The sequence below is a fragment of the Spermophilus citellus genome, assembly GCF_964194105.1.
Source record: "Spermophilus citellus genome assembly, chromosome: 8".
NCBI classification, from domain to species: domain Eukaryota; kingdom Metazoa; phylum Chordata; class Mammalia; order Rodentia; family Sciuridae; genus Spermophilus; species Spermophilus citellus.
In genome coordinates, this window is record NC_138189.1 from 38,728,630 (window position 1) to 38,752,209 (window position 23,580).

Below are 23,580 nucleotides of genomic sequence, written 5' to 3' on the forward strand. Positions count from 1 at the left end.
AGGACTACAAAGACAGTGTATAATTCAATGTGTATTCTAATGATGGAATAAATTATAGTGTTGGCATTCACAGATTCAGGTCCATAAAAAATATCTGAAATGTCAAATTAACAAGAAACCATGTAGAGTAATGTCATTATAGGCAAGGATAGAAATCACACATCAATTCTAATGAGTTATGCTAAGAATGATTTTTTGAACCACATCTGGGTTTACAAGCACTGAGTTGTGTGATTGATTAGCAGTGTGTTCCAATGTGTTCACACATTTATTAGAAAGTTCCCTTTTCTTTTCTTTCTTTTTTTCCCCTTAGAACTATCCTCTTATTACCTCCTTTATGATTCTCTAGATACATGTTTCTCAAGCTTCAATGTGGATATGAATCATATAGGGATCTTACTAAAGTGCAGATTCTGATGCAATGGGTATGGAGCAGAGCCTTCCTCTTTCTCTTTCCTGCTTTCTCCCTTGCAGTGCTGGGGAATGCATTTAGGGTCTCCTAAATGCTAATCAAGCACTCTACACTTAGTTACATCCCCAGCTCTGGGATTCTGCATTTTTAAGAAGCACCTAGGTAACGCCCATGCTGCTGTACACAACTTCTAGTTCTCCTTTTCTAACATTACCACAGCTTTCCCTGTTAATCACCCAATACTATTATTACTTTTATCTGTTTTTCTCACTACTGGCCAGGCAAAGAAATAGATAATAGCTGTCAGGCCTTAAGACTCAGAGAATTTTAACATTTTATTATAAAGAATTTCTAGGGCTGGGGTTGTGGCTCAAGGGTAGAGTGCTTGCCTAGCATGCACGAGACACTGGGTTCTATCCTCAGTACCACATAAAAATAAAAAATAAAGATATTGTGTCCACCTATAACTAAAAAATAAATATTTTAAAAAAGAATTTCTATAACATTTTATGATTTTCAATATTATATATTTCAATATTTGTGTGTATGAATATATTCATATAGTGAAATCTGACTTTTCATGATTTATCTATAAGACGTTTCTCCCTACCACCCTGAGTTCTAGACTATCACAATGGCTAGTGTCCTTAAAATGACCTTGAAAAGAGTTAAGACCCTAACTCCCTACTAAATTATCAATAAATTCATATTCACTATAGTTTCATAACTCATGTTACTTTATTGCATTCTAATTCTTCTGAAAAATGGTATGCCCGACATGATACACACAGTAACTCCCAGTTACTCTGAATATATTTTATTCCTCAACAATGCAAATAGCCTGCAAGTGAGGGATACTTACTCACTTTTATAAATAATATTACATAAAAGGAACATAGAAGGCTGCATTCATGTTGGAAATCATAAAACTATGTTACCAACAATGAGAGCAAAAAATGAAAATTCCAATTAAGAAATTAGCCACGACAAAGACATACTCAGAGTCCAGCACAGGAAGTGATATGAAAAAAAAATTAGAAGATACAGACACTGATAAATTTATCAGTTTATGTCCTTGCACATTATACACTGTGAAAAATCCTGAGATACGTTAATTCCATAATCATAGTTCCTTACAGTGAGTATAGGGCCTTGTGTCATGCACCCAAGCACAATTTTCCTTATGGAAAAATTTCCCAACTGTGGCTTCCTATTCTTCCAAATTTCATTTGCCTTAGGTCACATGATCAAAAGGATCACAAGATGTGTGTATTCTTGTTAATGATCAGTTTTTCAGTCCAGTGTAGAGTCTGTGGGTCCACTTTCTACCTCAGCTCCCTCGAGAGCTGAAAAATCTGTGTCAATGACTGGTTTCAGAAATTTCTCGATCTTGGTTAACCTTTGCTTCAGTTTCTGTTGCATTGACTCATACTCAGCCAGGATCCTGGCAAACCGTGTTTGCAGGAGATCTACTGACCCCTCCATTCGAGTGACCTTCTCTTCAAGGTCTTTAGGACTACTACCAGCATTTGCAATGCTTTCATCCAGTAGACCATCTTTCATTAGAATTTGCTTCCCTTTCTCCTCCAGCATAGTTTTGGCATCCGGGTACTCCGTTAGAGCTTCCATGAGGTCATCTTTTGACAGACAGAACAGGTCTGAGTAGCCAATACTTTTGATATTGGCAGTTCTTCGATTGCCAGCTTTGCTACCTTTAATGTTAAGAATGCTAATCTCACCAAAGTAGCTGCCATCACTCAACACCACAAACTGAGTGATTCCATCATCTGCCACCACAGCAAGTTTGCCTTCCTTGATGATGTACATCTCTCTTCCAATATCCCCTTTCTTGCATATGTAGTCTCCAGGACTATAGACTTGGGGTTGTAATTTCAAGACCAACTCCACCAACAAACCAGCTTCACAGTCAGCAAAAATACGCACCTTTCTTAATGTGTCTAAGTGAACATTGATGGCAATTTCTGCCCTTAGTTTATCAGGCAGATACTTCAAGACTTCTTTTTCATCAACTGTTTTTTTGTTAGTCCACAGGTAGTCGAACCATTTAATTACCCTCTTTTCCATATCTTTGCCTACATTTCGAAAATTCATGTATTGCTTGACAGCATCAACTCTTGATTGAAATTCTGCCCTTGCTGCATTCATGTTGGAAATCATAGAACCTATGTTACCAACAATGGTAGCAAAAATTAAAACTCCAATTAAAAAATCAACCACCACAAAGATATATTCAGAGTCCAGAACAGGAGGTGGTGTTTCACCAATGGTAGTCAAAGTCAGTGTAGACCAGTAAAGGCTGTATACATATTTTCTAGACAAACGGCCAAATTCAGGATCATTAATATCAGGGTAGACCCATGTATCGTTACCAAATCCAATAGCTTTCGAAATAGAGTAATACACACATGCATTCCAATGGATAATGATGATGATGTACATAACAAGGTTAGAAATCCTAAAGACGTTTGGATAGTTTGTCCTTGTTTCTGTTCTCTGGAAGAACTCAAACATACGAGAGATCCTTAACAGCTTATTCAATCGAACTTCGGGATAGTTCCACCCTAACTTAAAATATATCAGATCAGTTGGTATCATTGACAGAACATCAAGTTTAAATTGCAAACCTGATGTATATTTCTTTATGAGTTTCCCTTTTTCTTTCACCAGCAATCCTTGTTCTAGATAACCTAAAATAAAAATAAAAAAATCAATTTGATTTTTTTTCTTTTTTAGGCTGTTGTGATTCTTTCTAAAGTAACTCTCAACTTTGTTAAGGTCAAAACAACAATTCATTTGCCTTCATCAATGTAATATGTAACATGAGTATCAATCAATATATGCCTGTGGACATATAGTCTGTTGAGAAAATAAAAAGTGGAACTTTGTAAGTGTGAAAGTGAGAGATTTGTGTATATGTACACAAATCTCTCAGGATTCAGAATCCCTATTCAGGTAAAGTCATCTCTTTCATAGAAAGCATTCATATTCTTGTAATAGTGTGATATAACAAATTACATATTTGGTTTTTGTCCTTGTTTCTGGTACAGAGTTCTTAAAATCCTTATAATTTTCTGAGCAACAGGAGTGCTAGTTGCAGCTTTTGTTCTGATATTTGACATTTGACCCCAATTCCTAACATAGAGGTCCTAATCCCTTGGAATTTTCTGGGTGATAAGAGTCTTTTATTCTAAGAAAGCAACTCCTAGAGGGGGCTGATCACCAGAAAAAATAAGCCATGTTTAGAAGCTTGGAACTTTCAGCCTCAACTTTCTCCAGGAAAGGGAGAAGGGGTGGAGATTAAGTTAATATATTAGGCATTTTTTGGGAGGGGGTACTGGGGATTGAACTCAGGGGCACTTGACCACTGAGCCACATCACTAGCCATATTTTGTATTTTGTTTAGAGACAGGTTCTCACTGAGTTGCTTAGCGCCTCACTAAACAGCTGAGGCTGGCTTTAAACTCGTGATCCTCCTGCCTCTGCCTCCCAAACCACTGGGATTACAGGTGTGCGCCACGGTGCTAGCCAATATATTAGTTAATATATCTAACTATGGGACTCAGAGAGCTTCCAGGTTGGCCAAGATGTATGGTGCTGGAAGAGTTGCACACCCCAATTCCATGGAGACCAAAGCCCCTGCTTTTGGGACCCTTCTAGACTTCGCCTTATGGATCTTTTCATCTGACCATTCATCTGAATCATTCGTCATATCCTTTATTAACACACACAAAAAACTAGTAAATGTGTTTCCCAGAGTTCTGTGAGCCATATGAACAAATCATTGAAACTGAGGAGGGGATTATGAGAACCCTGATTTTATAGCTGGTGGGTCACAAGCTGAAGTTGTCATCTGAAGTGGGGGAGTGTCTTGTGGGATTGAGCCCCTAACATATGGGGTCTGCACTGCTTCCAGTTAGTGTCAGAATTGAGTTTAATTGAAGAATACCCAACTGATGTTGCAGAATTGCTTGGTATGTGGAGTTTCCCCACATACATTTTGGTAGACACAAATGTATTGTGTTGAGAGTAGAGTAAGAAAAAAATAGTTTGCTTTTCCAAATATACACAGATCTTCAAAAGTGTCTTGAACACTCTGGCCCTACACCTAATAACTCATGCCACTCTCTTGACAGAATCCTAGGCCTACCTTGGAAACTTGGGTGTCTGCTTGGGTATCTGCCCTGCTGTCCATTTTGCATGTGTGCCCTGCCCATTTCATGTGAAGTATAAGTCTCTATGAGGCTGCATTTTCATCTCTCATCTTTTCCCTTGATGGGGGCAGGGCATTACTGTCCCTCATACCTAGTTACTTGGGATCTTTCCTTCTATGCTATTTACCATAGGCCTTGTTTTTGTTAAACCCAGAATTTCAGCGCTGTGATATATCACATTAGGACAAAACATTTGTTCCTATTTCTATAATGGAAAAAGGACAGAATAATTGGAGCATTACACCAGGGCACTGATATTTAAAAAATGCCTCAATATTCTATAATAGTCTCAAAAACTTCTCCTCTGCATACACTAGTTACACATGTATGTGGAGAGCAATGCAAAAACAAGGAACTCGTAACTTATAGGCCAAGAGCACGTGAAATAAGAAGCTGCCCCTGGTCAATCATGCCCCACCATGAATCACAAAGTTCATGTTTTCTACAAAATATCTAATATGGCTCTGCTGGTTAAAACAATGTTTCCCCTGCCTTTCCAAAGGATTTCCTAATTACGCAGTAATTATCCTTTCCCCAGAAAGAGTTGGCAGAATATTTCTGTTCTCTCCAGTCCTCTCACCTGGCATAGACCTAATGAACAGGAAAATGGAGGAAAACCACCAGTTCCTGCTCAAAAGGTTACCTAGTAACTAACATCTTTCTGAATCACTTGGAGTGGCCTAAGATGGCCAGTGAGAACATAATTACTCTTATTTTTAAGAGTAATTGTAATTTTCAAGAGAAGTGCTTTTTCCTCTAAAACAGATTTTTGTGAATTTATTTTAAAGAATACTCAGATACAGAAATTTCAAATCTTTTAATAGAGGAAAAGACATTAAATTCTAGAATATCCAAAACTAAACATATTTACCTGTCCTTGTTCGTACAAACATATCAATAAGATAGATTATATCTGATATGTAATCCAAAACAAGCCAGTATCCTAGGTAATCAGATTGAAGTTCATCAAAACATGCTCTGTAAAAGAAAAACTTATATAAATAAAGTGAAGTAGAAATTAACTGAAGTGAATTTTGTCCATTTATAATTTGAGAAGTATAATACGCTAAGGCTTAGGAGGGATTCTTATAATGTATTTGATCAATAAATTTGTCCATTTATAATTTGAGAAGTATAATACGCTAAGGCTTAGGAGGGATTCTTAGAATGTATTTGATCAATCATGGCTTTCCCAAATCTTTCCTTGAGTAGTTCAAATATTTTTCTCATATTTTTGAACTCCAACATTCTTCTCATTAACCCTAGTCAGTAAAAATATCAAATAAGAATAAATGACCTCAAGTTAAAGTCAAGATATATCAGATGAAATTCAGTGATCATCAGTTTATGTTCTCTCTCTGAATACAAAATACTTAAGGAAATCATGCTTGGTTGTGGATGGCTGAGATATCTATCGTCTGAAGACACTAGACCCTTGATAGGTTTCCTATATATATATATATGTATATATATATATCTCCTAATCTTCTAAATACATGATAGAGCAATCAGAAGTTTAAAAGTACCCCCCCACACACACTTGCCATCCCCATACTGAAGGTCCAAGTATATTGAGAACCAAAGCACCTTCTCCTGGTCTCAGGAAAACACATTGAGAATAATTCAGACTCCCTTTACAACCTGTGGTAGGGAAGGTATGTCCTGAAGAGCTCTAGGTCAAATTGTTTAGTCAGTAAACTTGGACATTAGAAGTAGACTGAGATTCACAAAAAAATATATGAACACCTTGCAATAAGCATCGTCCAGTTGTACATCACAGGTAAGGAGATGCAAAGCAGCCAGTTGTAGTATGAGTTTCCTGAGGGATCAATAATCACAACTTCTTTCTTCTCCCTAGCGGCAAGTAGAAATGAAGAGGAAGGTTACCAAGAAACAAGAACATTTTTATTTACCATATCGAATGTGGTCACGCCTACCTCCCACAATTAATGAAATAGGAGTAAGCTGAATAAGTTAACCCTGAAGTCAGAAGGTTAGCTTGGTAAGTGCACTAGGCATAAGAAACTGATGAGTGAGGGGTGGATAGATAAACTACCAGTATTATATTAAACCATATATTCAATTTTATTAAGGCCCTGGTTTTACTGTAATGCTGCAGTCACTTCTATACCCCATCCCCTAAGAGGGAAGAGTAGCATAGATTACAGAAAACCACAGATGTTCCACAGACTCGTTGGGAAGTTTATGGGTGGTAGAAGAATAGTGAATTTGCCACCCCTTCTCAATCACGTAACAAAGTGACCAGAAACACATTGTGTGTGGGGAGGAAAGACTCCTGACTTCTTTCTCATCTGTAAAGAAAGAATAATCTAACACAACCTAATACAAAGGCCTTATTCACCAGCATGGAGGAAGATTCTTTTTTTTATTTTATTTTATTTTTTTTTAAAGAGAGAGTGAGAGAGGGGGGAGAGAGAGAGAGAGAGAGAGAGAGAGAGAATTTTTAATATTTATTTTTTAGTTCTTGGCGGACACAACATCCTTGTTTGTATGTGGTGCTGAGGATCGAACCCGGGTCGCACGCATGCCAGGCGAGCGCGCTACCACTTGAGCCACATCCCCAGCCCCTTTTTTTTTATTTTAAATATTTCTTTTTAGATGTTGATGGACCTTTATTTTATTCATTTATTTATATGTGGTGCTGAGAATCAAACCCAGGGCTTCACACATGCTAGGCAAGTGCTCTACCACCAAGCCACAACTCCAGCCCCAAGGAGGAAGATTCTTTAAGCGTGGTGATAAAGGGCAAGAAGAAGGCAGGAAGGAAACATATGGTGAAATGGACACTATTTTTGAATGTTCTGGTCCAAGCCTGTATTTTTTTTAATTTTTTTTTAGTTGTAGATGGACATGATACCTTTAATTAACTTATTTATTTTTATGTGGTGCTGAGGATCAAACCCAGGGCCTCGCTCATGCTAGATGAGCGCTCTACCGCTGAGCCACAATCCCAGCCCTCATATTTTTTTTTATTCTGGTTTGTTATGTATGACAGCAGAATGCATTACAGTTCATATTTCACATACAGAGCCCAGTTTTTCATATCTCTGATTGTACACAAAGTAGAGTCACACATTTCATGTCTTCATACATGTACTTAGGGTAATGATGCCCATTTCATTCCACTGTCTTTCCTACACCCATGCCCCCTCCCTTCTCCTCTCTCCCCTTTGCTTTATCTAGAGTTCATCTAATACACCCATGCTCCCCCCGCAACCCCATTATGAATCAGCCTCCTTATATCAGAGAAAACATTAGCATTTGGTTTTTTGGGATTGGCTAACTTCACTTATGATTATGTTCTCCAATTCCATCCATTTACCTGCAAATGCCATGATATTATTCTCTTTCAAACAAGACTGTATTTTTAAGGACTTGTCTCCTTATACAAACCTCAACACCATCCTAAACAGTCACAGGATGAAACCTTTGTTTAGTAAAGAATTCAAAGTAAGTTCATAAAACAATTTGTCTTTAATAGAAAGTAAAAAGAGCTTTCAAATGCCACTTGACCTTTGCCTTATGAATTTTTAGCTTTCAACTGTTTGTTTTAGAAAGAATACAAGAAAGAGGCTGGTGTTTTGATAGCATTCTTACTGCTCTCAAAAGTAGGCATGCTTTTTCAATAATCATTCTTTACTTTGGAGTATTTACATACAGTATTTATTACTCAAAAGCATTAATGAAATTATTAAATTCTTATTTCAGTTTGGTGATGTAAGATTCTAGGTAGCCAGTTCTCCTCGAACCTAAGTATTTCTCAGTGATAAGTTTATCTTCACCAATGCTTGTAGAAGACTTTTGCAGTTATCCATAATTGCAAAAAGTCTTGATGAGAAAACTAATAGTTTTCTAATTTTAGGGAACTTAGAAAAAATAGCTAATTTTACGGAACTTAGAAAAAAGTTTTAATTCACATTTGATAATAATTAATTTTAAATATTTATTTTTAAATATTTAGAGACACTTATTCTTTACACAGGGTTTCTTTATTATAAAGTTTCTTCTACTTTATATTATGGGAAATTATTCCTACATCTAAAACCCACAACAAATTCATTTCTAATTTCAATACAAATAAAAAAAACTTACTCTTCTTTTTTATCTTTGTTTTTCTTCTCTTTTTTCTTTTCCTTCTTCTTTTTCTTCTCTGGCTCCTTTTTATTTTTATCATCAGACTTGCTGAAAGATTGAGTATATAGTATTAAAAAATGAAAATGTATGGGCCAAAATATATGGGGACATTTGTGCCAAAGTCTCACTTACCTCTTTTTCTCTTTTTTCTTTTTCTTTTTTTCTTTTGGTTCTCTAAAGAAGAAACAATACCTCTGTCACATGATCATATTTCACTCTGACTTTCATTCTGTTTTACTTTTCTATAAAGAAAATTCTCAGCCTTGCATTTAAAAACCTGCCCCAGTGTTCAGAAACTAGAAATTTAGTCTCTTAATGGAGATTTCTATAAAAAAAAAGTGGACACTTACCCATATAATAAAATAAGCAAAAGTTCCCAGGTTAATTGATATGGAAAATTAAAGAAAATGGAAGGAATTAAAGGCAAAATTCCAAGAAGTCAACTTAAGAAACAATAGTTCAAGAGAGTACACTTCCAAGGTATTGATTTATTTTAAAAATAATAATTTAGAATTTAAGCCTCTTGATATAATTTGTATTCATCCTTAAATAAAAGCACAGAGAATTTTTTAAAATATTTTTTTTAGTTGTCCATGGGCCTTTAATTAATTTATTTATTTATATGTGGTGCTGAGAATCAAACACAATGCCTCACACACACTAGGCGAGCACTCTACCACTGGGCCATGACCCCAGCCCCAAGCATAGAGAATTTTAAGAAATGCCACAAATTTTCTTTAGAAAAAATAATCCTAACTAAAGTAATTTTTCATGAATAGTAAGAAAGAGCTGGAGATATAGCTCAGCTGGCAGAGTGCTTGCCTCACATGCACAAGGCCCTGGGTTCAATCTCCAGCATCACACACACACACACACACACACACACACAACTCTGCGTTAATCCATCCAAGTTGTAAGATTGGGAATCATATGATTGAGTAGTATATCTAAGATTAAGCATGAAACAGAGGGAAGAGGTAAACTGTCCAAGCAGATGTTAAGAGATCAGATCCATGGGAAGCCAAGGATTGACCCATGGATTTTGTTGACCCCCCATGTCAATTACCATGGTTACATCATCACCTATGTCTAAGTTGCCACCTAGGGCCATATGGAGAGTTCTTTTTTTTTTTTTTTTTTTTTTGGTGATGCTAGGGATTAGAACCCAGGGCCTTGTGCATGCAAAGCAAGCACTCTACCCAGTAAGCTATATACCCAGCCCCATATGCAGAGTTCTTTAGAATCAACTGATGGAGCATGGCCAATAAGTAGATCACTTGGCATGTGAATGAATGCAAGATAAAAATAAGCTGTATCTGTACTATAGCCTCACTTAGAGGTAGCCTTAAAACACAGTGGTAAGATTAATCTCCCCTGTGGCACATCTTCAAACAATACAGTCATTTACTTTTTTTTTTTTTTTTGGTACCAGAGATTGGACTCAGTTTCACTAGACCACTGAGCCACACCCCCAGCCCTATTTTGTATTTTATTTAGAGACAGGGTCTCACTGAGTTGCTTAGTGCCTTGCTGTTGCTGAGGCTGGCTTTGAACTCGAGATCCTCCTACCTCAGCCTCCCAAGCCTCTGGGATTACAGGCATGTGCCACAGCACCTGGCTGCTTTTTAAAATTAATTAATTAATTTGTCCTAATTTGTTATACATGACAGCAGAATGCATTTTGATTTATAGTACACAAATGGAGCACAATTTTTCATTTCTTTGCTTGTATGGGTCATTCACTTTTGTATGGAAAAAATGATTTAGCTTAAGAATATGTGAGGATTTATGGGCAGTCACAAATGCCTTGACTGGTTGGTCAAGTACCTAGATGAAAAAAGATTGAAAGATCAAGGAAAATAGTTCTGGAGAAGAAGCAGAATGAATGGATTTATGAACACACGCACCAAGACTGAAAATCTTTGTATCCCTTTTTAATGTCCATCAAGTAGCAGGTACCACAGAAAAGGTACAAAACAAACAAGCAGACCGACTGATTCAGCCAGTTGATAAAGTCAACCTCTTGCATCAGCATTTTCAATGCTGGCAGAATGTGGATATAAATGGAGCCACAATGGTAGCAGAGATGGGTCCAGCATGTGGCTTCCCACTCACCAAGGTTGAATATCCAACCTGCCAGTTACAGAGGCCAGTGCTATGATTCTAATATAGCACTCTTCAAGATAACTACACTGGACCCTTGCCACTATGAAGGGACACCAAATATATAGATATAATTTATACACACACACACACACACACACGGTTTATTTTGCTTTGTTTATCACAAGCTTTAACCAGTGTCATTATTTTAATGGCTTAATCATGAGTTCAAAGTCAGCCTTAGCAACTTAGTAAGGCCCTAAGCAATTTAGCAAAATCCCTTCTCTAAATAAAATATATTTAAATGGGGGGAGGGCGGTAATCTGGGAATGTGGCTCAGTGGTTAAGTTGCCCTGGATTCAATCCTCAGTACCAAAAAACCAAACAAACAAACAAACAAACTATGATCCACTTAAATAGAATATGGTGCCTCGACACAAAACTAATCAGTCAGGATCACTCCAGGTGAATTTGGGTTGGCACAAAATAATTACAGACAGAAAATACCTTTTTCTTTGGCCTTTTTCTCCATCTTAGGGATCTATTGAAAAGATAGAACACCACCTGAATTCTTTATTCTTAGGTAGAGGGGACACACAAAGAGAGGTTCCATGGAATGTTCTTTCCAAAAAAGGTCAGGGGTAGTATTACAAAGGAACAAGAAGGCAGCCCACTCCACTGGGTGATGCCTACTCCCAAAGCTTTGTTCCTCTGTTCAGTGAGGATGGGGATCCACCTGCTTCCTGGTCAGGAAAGCCAGTCTCCACATTTCCATCGCTCAGTGCTAGGGGGCACTCAGCTCCTATGTGGCAGCTCTGACAATACTGCATAACATTATTTTGGATCAGAGGATCTTCTTTACAGCAAAGAAAATGTGGCATTGAACGCTGAGTATGGATTCAGTGGTCCTATCATATGCTGCCCCACTCAGAAGCTGATGATGTGATAGAGGTTTGGAGTGGCCTTTTAAAGGCAAAGCTGAAATGCCATCTTAGAGTTCAGACCCCAGGAAGGTGAGGTGACACTCTCTAAGATACTATATAGATGAAGGATCCATGGTCATTAGATGATGGCCTATGCTTATATAGAATACATGAGTCTAGGAACCAAGGAGTCTAAGTAAGGAGAGACAACATACTTTCCATTCCTGCAACTTTAGGCTCTGTGAGTCTAGAGGTCCTGGTTTCTTGGGGAGAGGGGGCAGGTGTCATGCCTCTCCCAGGCTACATGATTGAAGTTCCATTAAACATCAAGCTATCACTATTCCCAGCCACTTTGGATCCCTTATGCCAAGAATCCAATAAGCAAGGAAGAGTCACCATACTGCCAAGTCATTGATCTTGATCATCAGATAGTGCTGCTCATGTACAATGAAGGAATGAAAAATATGTGTGGCACCCAAGTGATCCACTGTAGTATCTTTAAGCATTCTCCAGATTTGGTAGTAAGTGGACAAGTATAGTAGCCATGACCCAAGAAGGGCATCATGCCCAGTGACTCAAATCCTTCAAGGATCAGTGTCTGTATTATTCCACCAAGTAATTCATGTATGGCAACATAGGTTCTGACAAAGGCAGAAAGGACCCTAGAATGAGTTGGAGGAGATGGGGAATTTTAGTCAAATCCTCAAAACCAGCTGCAGTTGTCAAGGACCTTAATGTATCCATTGACCTTCCTCTTAATAGCTTCCCCAGGAAAAAAGAACAACTAGAATCCTGGAGGAGATATGCCCAGATGAGTAAATTTTCTACACAAAGAAAAGTGGATCTGAGCCATGCACAGGGGGGCTGGCTGAATTCCATGGTGCACAGATTTCAGGTATTTATTCTTTGCTTTCCAAGACTATTGGTTGCTTATAATTGACAGTTTTACCTATCTTTTGGTTGGCTTTGGCTGAAGGAAACCACTATGCTCAATGTTATGCCCCCACTTCCTAGGGCCAGCCCTTATCCAATGACTGTACATGGGTAAAAGGCACAGTCCTTTAATCTAAACATGGGACAACTCTTAAAGGCCATCCATGCTCCAAAGCTCCTCATAGGATCACATTGTATATCAACTATTCTCAGAAATTCAGCTTCTTCCTCTGCCCAATTCTACCCCCCAACTCCCTTCCAGATATTGTCCCCCAAAGAATTCCTAATAAACATCTGCACACAAACCTCCATCTAGATCATCTCATAAGGAACTTGACCTAAGTAAGATACATTGGTTCAGACTGGAAAGAACTAATCAGGTTTCATGTCCTTTTGTCAGCCACTCTACCCTCAAGGGAGAGCATTTGAATGCATACGGTAGACAAGTGTTTTCTACATACATTCAAATAAATTAATAAATAAATAAATACTACTTTTAATATGATGTAAATAACACCAACAAAAACCTAAATAATAGAATACCATCACTGTTATTCTATTAGATGATTTGCCTGATTTGCTCTGTATCAGATTTAGATATACTAAATATCAGATTTACTAGTTTTCTTTAAGACAAACTTTGATTTTTCTATTGTAAATTACTTACTGTTCCTTATTGCTGCTGTTGTTGACATTGAAAAGTGCCATGGCACCAGGCAGGTATCGCTCCCTGGGAAACAAAATATACCATGAAATCATGATTGCCACCTGTATAATTTCCACTGTAAGCAAAAAGGGTTTAAAGCACAAATATTTTTCAGTTTCTACTCACTATTAAAGATTTCCTAGATGATTTTTGAAAATATAGAGCCTCTGTGAAGCACACGTTTCCCAAATACCAGTGTTTCAAACAAGAGTGTTTAGTTAATGACTGTTGGTAAATGTTCATACCAAGCATCTTCCTTTGCCTTCAGGTGAACTAAGTTTTATGTCACTAACTCCTAACAAATGATTTAAGATAAGTCAGGTAAGATAGGAAAAGGAGAAAACAAAAACAGTGGGAAAGCTGTGGGAAGGAAAAAAGCAAAGTAAGAGTAAATAATTTTCATAGAATGGGAACCCCTGATCCACAGCAATGCCTCCTTCCACACCCTCACAGCCACATGTTGCATCATGACTGTCTCAGGGGAAGAGTCTCAGGGGAAATGACCAACTGTGCATGTGTGACTTGGAATCCAATGTGCAGGCAGTGGCAGTTTTCCCATAGAGGGCAAGGATTAGAACTGAAGGAGCAGGTTACTCCGGAGATCCTGCATAGTATCTGGACACAGGAACGTTTGCCCAGCCCAATCTTTAAATGGAGTAGAAGACTTCTTGTCCAAATAACAGTTAAAACCATGTCCTGAGGGACCAGATCTACTGCTCACCTCTGTGATGGTTCTCCCATTCTGCATGAGTTGTTTTTAAAGGAGCCTCTTGCCTGGAATCTCTCATTCTCTGATTCTTCAGATATAGAGGCACTGTCATCATGGTCAGAAAGGGAGCTACAGCTCAACAGGAGGCAAAAATGTATTCAATTAGTTTTCAACCATGGAGGAGGAGCAACATTTCTCATAAGAGGGACACACGCCTCCCTTCTTTCTTTCCCTCTTCAACTAACACAATTTTAAATTAGATTGGGCTAAAAACTGCACAGAATACACAGTATTCTATAGAGCATATGCATAATACAGTAAAACTCATTTAATTAAGAAACCTGTAATTAAATGGACTTCCACATTCTTATTCAATGCATTGGTTGATGTTGACATTTATCAAACAGAAAGTGAGATATCTGAGTTTTAAATCTTATTATATAGTTGTATTATATAGTTGAATTGTCTTCATATTCCCTTCTTTCCATACACACAAAAAATTCAACCACATTTACACACACCTTCTGTTAGTTTATAGGTGACCACTTTATACTTTTAAATCATATTAGTAACATTTCTACTCCATGTACTTTTTCACATTCATCTATGGCAATGTCATCGGTTTAAACTTGAAGTATTTCATGAGGAAAGTACCTGTCAATGACTAAAGAAATTTTGGTGTGCTTCTGAAAAATGTATCACAATATTATCTGTGTTCATTGGCTATACAAGTTATACTGTTTCAAAGTATACATAAATTAACAAAATTATATTATAAAATATAAAGTTATGAATTATAAAGTTAAATTGAAATTTAACCTAGGTAAATCAAAGAACAATGGCTGCTATGAGAAATACGTAAGAAAAAGTACAGATTTACCTGCATGCTCCATTTTCCATCCTTCTTATTTCCTTTTCAATATCTGGAACAATCACGTTGGGAATATTCACAAAGGAGTGCCATGTATTGACAATGTTTGTCTTCATGGTTGATTAAATATCTGAGGGGAAAATAATTTAATAGTGGGAAGACTTTTTTATGTATATTATCAAAAGCTTGACTTTATCATTCTTTTTCAAGTTTGTGATGACACTCATTTACAATTATACAGAAGAATTGTTCTTTAAAAGAATACAGATGTGACTCAGCCCATTTATTGATTGGGTTATTTGGATTTTTCTGGTGTTAAGCTTTTTGAGTTCTTTGTATATTCTGGAGGTTGATGCCGTATCTGAGTTTCATGTGGTAAATATTTTCTATAATTCTGTAGGCTCTCTGTCCACATTACTGATTGTTTCCTTTGCTGAGAAGATTTTTAGTTTGAATCTATCCCATTTACTGACTCTTGATTTTACTTCTTCTGCTTTAGGAGTCTTAAGGAAGTTAGATTCTAAGCCAACATAATTAAGATTTGAGCCTAATTTTTCTTCTATTAGGTGTAGGGTCTCTGGTCTAGTGCCAAAGTCTTTGATCTACTTTGAGTTGAGTTTCATGCTAGGTGAGAGATAGGGGTTTAATTTCATTTTGTTACATGTGGATTTCCAGTTTTCTCAGTACCATTTATTGAATAGGCTATGTTTTCTCCAGTGAATTTTTTTTGCACCTTTGTCTAGTATGAGATAACTGTATGTATGTGTGTTTGTCTCTGTATCTTCTATTCTGCCCTATTGGTCTATGCCTCTGTTTTGGTGCCAAAACCATGCCATTTTTGTTACTGTGGCTTTTTAGTATAGTTTAAGGTCTGGTATTCTGATGCCTCATGCTTCATTCTTCTTGATAAGGATAACTTTAGATATTCTGGGTCTCTTATTTTTCCAAATGAATTTTATGATTGCTTTTTATAGTTCTATAAAGAATATCATTGGGATTTTAATTGGAATTGCATTAAATTGTATAATGTTTTTGGTAATAGACATTTCACAGAAGAAGAAATATACTTGATCAACAAGTATATGAAAAAATGTTCAACATCTTTAGCAATTGGAGACATGCAAATCAAAACTACTCTAAGATTTCATCTCATTCCAGTCAGAATGGTAATTATCAAGAATTACGAACAACAGTAAATGTTGACAAGGATGTGGGGGAAAATGTACACTCACACATCGCTGATGGGAAGGAAATTTCTCAGAAAACTTGGAATGTAACCACCATTTGACCCAGTTACCCCACTCCACTCCTCAGTTTATACTCAAAGGACTTAAAATCAACATATTACAATGATGCAGCCACATCAATGTTTATAGCAGCTCAACTCACAATAGCTATACTATGGAACCAACCTATGTGCCCTTCAATAGATGAATGGATTAAAAACATGTGATATATACACACACATACACACACACAGACACACACAGACAAGAAATATTATTCAGCCTTAAAGAAGAATGAAATTGTGGCATTTGCCAGTAAATGGATGGGGCTGAGAATATCATGCAAAGTGAAATAAGCCCATCCCAAAGAACCAAGGCCGAATGTTTTCTCTGACATGAGGTTGCTGATCCACAATAAGGCAAGGGGGGGGGTGGCATGGTGGGGGTGCCGGGGAAGAATAGAGTTACTTTAATTAGATAAGGGGTATAGAGGGGAGGGGGTATGGAGGTAGAAAAGATAGTAGAATAAATCAGACATTATTATACTATGTATGCATATAACTATATGACCAGTGGGATTCTACATCATGTACAACCAGAAGAATGAAAAATTATACTTCATTATATTTGATGTATCAAAGTGCATTCTACTGTCATGTATAACTACTTACAACAAATAAAACAATTTTAAAAAAAAGAACACAGACACAGTCTATCCCCTTAACTTCAATTGGCCAGTTTTTTTGGTGTACATTGTTTAATTCAAAAGTACCAGAGTCAGGTGTGATGGTGCCCACTTTTAATCCCAAGGGCTGGGGAGACTGAGGTAGGAGGATCAAGAATTCAAAGCCAGGCTGGGGATGTGGCTCAAGCGGTAGCGCGCTCGCCTGGCATGCGTGCGGCCCGGGTTCGATCCTCAGCACCACATACCAACAAAGATGTTGTGTCCGCCGAGAACTAAAAAATAAATATTAAAAATTCTCTCTCTCTCTCTCTCTCTCTCTCTCTCTCTCTCTCTCTCTCTCTCTCTCTCTCCTCTCTCACTCTCTCTTTAAAAAAAAAAAAAAAAGAATTCAAAGCCAGCCTCAGCAATTTAGTGAGGCCCTAAGCAACTAGTCCAACCTTATCTCAAAATAAAAAATATTTATAAAACAGACTCAGGATGTGGCTCAGGGGTTAAGTGCCCCTGGGTCCAATCCTTGTACAAAAAAAAAAAGGGGGTATCAGAGGATAGGGGTTTTATTCAAAAATTTGGATTTACCCCAGTTTTGAAATATTCAGGCAGGGTAGGTGTGGAGCAAAACTGTAGAGGTCCTACATGACACCAAGCTAGTAAAGTAAGAAATAGCAAAATAAAATACCAAAGTGTGCTTAATCAGCTGTGGTTTCCTATGGCATTCAAGAAAAAGCATTCACTAGCATTCTGGGTGCTGAAGGCAAGGCCTCCAATTCATGTTGTACTGGATCTAGCAGAAGTTGGGTGGCTTTAAGCCCAGTTGACAGGAAATGGCTTTCTGATCCTTGGCTCACAGTTAAGGTGATTCGCTCATGAATAAAGAATTCCACTGAGCTTCCACACTACCCACCTTCCAGAATGTGAGAGAGAAAGAAACTCCCCTGTGGGGCCCCATTCCGGGATGTTATTCTGGAATCAGGCTTGGGGTTTAGTCTAGAATATAACAGGGTTGGGACAATAAATACCATAATTTACTGTAGATTAAAAGAAATTTAGTTATGGATGGACCCAATACCTTTATTTATTTATATATGTTGCTGAGGATTGAACCCAGGGCTTCACACATGCTAGGCAAATGCTCTACCACTGAGCCACAACCCCAGCCCATTATTGCAAATTTTTACATTTGTCTAACCTTTCAAAACAATGAAAGTATTGTCTCCTTAAATGTACTCATGGATCTTTTATTAAAAGAGTAAAAATAACTGCTGTGAGTGCCCTACTTCACAAGCACTAAAAGACATTTAAAGAAAGGCAAGGTTAAAAGTGATGCGGAACACTCTTATGCTATTTTAGGGATCTCCTATTAGACATAGAACTGATCTCACTAGATGCAAAGAGTGCGGAGGTTTCTAACAACCCAGAAGCCTTAATGAGCCTTGTCCATTCCTCTACACTGCAAGAACTTGATAGTGTATTAGGCAGACGTGTTTATCATTGTGTTTATGCTGGTCCCTTAACCCAGAATTCTACACCCTTTTTCATTTTCAAAGGAAAATCCTATTGGTCTTTCAAACATCAGTTCACATATGACCTCTGTGAAGACTTTAGTAATTACTCCAGCTTAGGAAGAATTCATCACATCCTCCTTTTTGTTCCCATAGTTATTTATATCTGCCTCTTTACACTCTGGCTGATATATAGGTACTGACATGTCTGGCTCCCTGGTTAAGTTGTGAACTCTTTGAAAAAGTTCACGGGAGAGCTGCTGTATTCCATATTTGGCACATACTTAAGTTCTTTAAAATATTAAAGTGGATTACTGTACCAAGATCTGCTACATTTTCTACCTGGTAGAAAATGAAGGACCTAAACTGAGGCCAAAGCTCACAGACAGAGCCTCTAGACTGGCTGTGACATCAAGTAGAAACCTGTACACTGGGTAAAAGAGACTTGAGTTTCAGTCTACATCGTTTCCAGCTTTAGAGTGGGTCTAGCACAGCTCTGCAAGACTGTGCAAGCCTATGTGGCTGTGAGACTCAGAGGTGACCCAGTGTCAGTCTTAGTCGAGACTGTGTCTATCATTGGTCTCCTAACCTCAGGCAGTACAACTATCACCAGGCCAGTGCTCACAGATGTGGCTCTCTCTAAATACCCTGATACCAAACAGAGACTGTGACCCCCCAGTGGGATGGATTCATGTTTTGGTCTTCATCACTGCCAGGTGCTGCCTGGGACTCAGTGCACACCTGATTTGGTGCAGGTCCTTGTGACTGTAAGACTTGAGCATGACCCAGCTTAGCATCAATCTAAGAGCCTTCACAAGCACTACCCAAACTTGAACATATTATATAGTACAAAGACCCCATTTACAGGTGGGATACAGCCCTAGAACTTAGTGTTGAGCTGGTGAAACCTAACACAGAGTAGAGTCTATCAGTCCCCATCTTCAAGCCTACTTGTGGATGGAGCCTATGGAATACCTCTAGTGCCAAGGGAAGACAGATGGATCCAGTCTATCAGACTTCTATTCCAGAGAGCATGACTTGTGGCTGGTAGCAGCAATCTTGGGTTACAAATGTACCTCAATAATAGACATCCTATGCAGTGTAGGCCTTGATCTTACCCCAGTGCTGTGTAGGTCTGGGTAAGCTATGGGCTTCAGGTGTGACGGGGCCTTGTGATATTGGTAGTCACAGGAATGACACAGGAACCAAATGTTGTCCAGCCACAGTGACTTCCCATAGCTGGGCAAAATCCCACAGTGCCTGATCACAGGCCAGGAACTATGGTAAATCATGTGGGTTTATTTTAGTCCCAAGAAGATGTTTGTGGGGACACTCTTTCTAGATACTCTGTTGGTTCTTTCTGAACATACCAACAATGTATGTGGGGACAAACCTGAAATAGTGACCACACACCAATGGCAGACTCCAAAAAAATTTGGATCTGAACAACAAAGCAGTGCTGAAATATAGAAGTGACTACAAGTTCAGAGAATATAAGCAGTTGCTCAGAATTTCTGGAAAGACAGGCATAAAATCAGATCAGGAAGACAGGAATAAATGCTTAACCCTTCAATACCTAGATGACATTGCATGTCAACAAGTATCAAGAGCTTTCTGGAAAATGTGACCTTGCTAATAAGGTACCAGAAACTCTCAGGCAGAGAACTTAAAACAGCTGTTTTAAGAAAATTCAATGATATTGAAGAAAACACAGATAATTATTTTAATACTCCAACAGAGAAAGTTAGCAAGAAGATAGAAGCAATCTTTAAAAATAAAACAAATTCTTGTAAATTGCAAAAAAGGAATTAAGAAGTATGAGGAAATTTTATGGAAACTTTGAGACAGAATTAAAAGAGAAACTATTTGGGTTATTGAGGTTCAAGAAAGATGAGATTGCCAAAGGTGTAGAAAGTTTATTCAAAGAAATAAGAGCAGAAAACTTCCCCAAACCAAGAAAAGAATACAAATATCCAGGCACAGAAAAGCCAAAGACCACCAATCATATTTAACTCAATAAAGTCTTCCCCAAAATATTTTGTAATCAAGCTCTCAAATGTGATAAAGAGAAGATTCACAGACTATGAGATAAAAGAAACAGAAAATATATAGGCATGTCCCAGTTTTCCTGACACCAGAATTCTCAGCAGAAACCGTATAGGCCAGGAGAGAGTGGCATGAGATTTTAACAGTACTGAAGGAATATAAAGCTGTCAGTCTAGAATATTGTACCCAGAAAAATATTCTTTGGAAATGAAGAAGAAATAAAGATATTCCCAATCAAAAGCTGACAGAATATACCTTCACCAGACCTACTCTACAGTGTTAAAGGAAATTCTTCAAACTGAAAGAGAGAAAGACAGTAATGACTAAGAAGAATATATGGAATCATATAAATACTCACTTGTAGGAGCAATTATACAAACAAATTCAGAATTCTCTAATATTGTGGGTATGGCACATAAACCAATCATGTCTTTGATATACAGACTAAAATCAATCAAAAATAATAACTACATTAATATGTTAAGAGATAGGCAATATTGAAAGATATAAAATAGGATATAAAAAATTCAAAATGTGGGGTACAAGTGTAGAGTTTTCACATCATCATATATATTGTCTCTTGATCTTGTGTGTGTGTGTGTGTGTGTGTGTGTGTGTATTCCTGAAGATTAGAATCCAGGGCCTCTTCATGTACGCATGTGCTCTACCACTGGACTAACATCCATAGCCCTTTTTATTTTTAATTTAAGACTGCATGTCACTTAGTCATCCAGGCTGTTTTGGAATTTGAGATCTCCCTGCCTCAGCCTCCTGAATAGCTGGAATTACAAGCATGTACCATGATCCCCAGACTATTTCTTTATGATCATGTTAAGTCGCTATCATTTCAAAATGGCTCATGATAATCAAAAGATGTTTTTTGTAAACTTCATAGCAACCACAAAGCAAAAGTCTGTAATAGACAAACTAAACACAATAAGCAAGGAATTGAAACACACTAATAGAGTAAATCCTTTAACCACAAAGAAAGATTGTAACAGAGAAAAAAGAAAGATACTAAAACAAAAATTTAAAAATAAGTTACATAATATCTCTTAAGACTTTAACCTATCAATAATTACTTCAAATGTAAATGAATTAAATTTTCCAATTAAAAGACATCACATCAAGTAAATTAAAAAATAAAACAAGACCCAGCCATATGCTGCTTACAAGAAAATCGCTTTACCTATAAGGACACATAGACTGAAAGTGAAGGATAGAATAAGATGTTCCATGCAAATGAAATCTAAAAGGAAGCAGGGATAGCTATCCTCATATAAGATAAAATAGACAAATATAAGCAAAAATATACAAAGGGATTACATAAAATCGAAAAGCTTCTGCATAGGAAAGGAAACCATCCAAAGAGGGAAGAACTCACCTACAGAATGGGAGAAATATTTGCAAACTATATATTTGATAAGGGGTTGATATCCAGAATACACAAGGAACTCCAAAAACACAATAGCAAAATATAATAGTAATAATAGTAGTGGTAGTAGCAGTAGTAGTAGTAGTAGTAGTAGTAGTGATAATCCAGTTCAAAATGGGCAACTAAAAAAATGTAGCTGGGCATGGTGGTGCACCCCTGTAATCCCAGTAACGTGGGAGGCTAAGGCAGGAGGATCCCAGGTTTGAGATCAGCCTCAGCAACTTATCAAGACCCTAAGCAACTTGGTGAGACCCTCTCTCAAAATGGAAAGTTTTTAAAAAGAGTTGGGGATGTGGCTCAATGGTAAAGTGCCCCTGAATTCAATCCCCAGTACCAAATAAATAAAAACAATAGATCTAAATAGATGTATTTCAAAAGATATACAAATGGCCAACAGGTACATGAAAAAAAAAATGCTCAATACCACAAATTATTATCAGGGAAATACAAATCAAAACTACACAGAGATATCCCCTCAATCCAATAAGAATGGATATTTTCAAAAAAACTAAATATAACACACATGCTGGCAAGAATGTAGAAAAAGGGAACCCCTGAACACTATTGGTGGGAGTGTAATGGCACAACCACTGTGAAAAATACTATGGAATTTTCCCCCAAAAATTAAAAAAGAACTACCAGCAATACCATTCCTGGGTATATGTCCAAAGGAAATAAAATCACTATGGGAGAGACCTCTCCATTCCCGTGTTCATTGAAGTACTATTCACAATAGCCAAGAAATAAAAGCAACCTGAGTGTCCATCAACTTAAGAATGGATAAAGAAAATGTGAATATACACAAGGGCATACTATTCACTGTCCAGGCACATACACACACACAAAAAAAACTGTCATTTCATTCTAACATGAATGGAACTGGAAATCATTGCTGTATTAAGGGAAATGGGCAGGTACAGAAAGGCAAGTACCACATGATCTCATGCATATGTGGAATATAGAAAAGTTGATCTCATGAAAGTTAAGAGTATAATGGTGGTTACCAGAGGTTGGGGAGAGTGGTAGCAGAAGAGCCATGTGGAGAACATTGATCAGTAGTACAACTTACAGTTGGATAAGCGTATTCTGGTGAGTTCTTGCACAGGGGGGTAACTATGGATAACAACAAAGTACTGCACATTTCAAAAATCCAGAAGGAAGGATTTGGAAAGTTTTCACCATAAGCAAATGATACATATTTTAGTAGATAAATATGTTTAAAATGACTCGCTCATTACACAATTTATCTGTGTATTAAAACATTACATGGGCCAGGTGTGGTGGTGCACACCTATAATCCCATCAGCTCAGGAGGCTGAGGCAGGAGGATTGCAAGCTCAAAGCCAGTCTCAGCAAAAGCAAGATACTAAGAAACTCAGTGAGACCCTGCCTCTAAATAAAATACAAAATATGGCTGAGGATATGGATCAGTGGTTGAGTACTCCTGAGTTCAATCAATCCCCAGTACCCAAAAAAATAAACCAAAAAAGCAAAAAAAAAAAAATCACATGGTACCTCATTGAGATGTATAATTATTATGCTTTTGTGTATCAGTTAATTTTTTTTAATTTTTAAATTTTTTCTTTGTAGTTGTACATGACAGTAGAATGTATTTTGACATATCATACATATGTGGCATACCAGT

At 37.4% G+C, this 23,580-nt stretch overlaps 1 protein-coding gene across 1 annotated transcript; it reads right to left on the reverse strand.

Annotated features, from left to right (window-relative positions):
- Positions 1-1,705: 1,705 nt before the first annotated feature.
- CNGA1 (cyclic nucleotide gated channel subunit alpha 1) lies at positions 1,706-15,160 on the reverse strand (the record flags this gene model as incomplete). Its single annotated transcript, XM_081304164.1, has 8 exons — positions 1,706-3,120; positions 5,516-5,622; positions 6,391-6,498; positions 8,758-8,847; positions 8,932-8,973; positions 13,426-13,488; positions 14,186-14,302; positions 15,054-15,160. 8 exons carry the CDS (start codon positions 15,158-15,160, stop codon positions 1,706-1,708), a joined length of 2,049 nt encoding a protein of 682 aa, XP_081160290.1.
- Between the last annotated feature and the right edge of the window lie 8,420 nt (positions 15,161-23,580).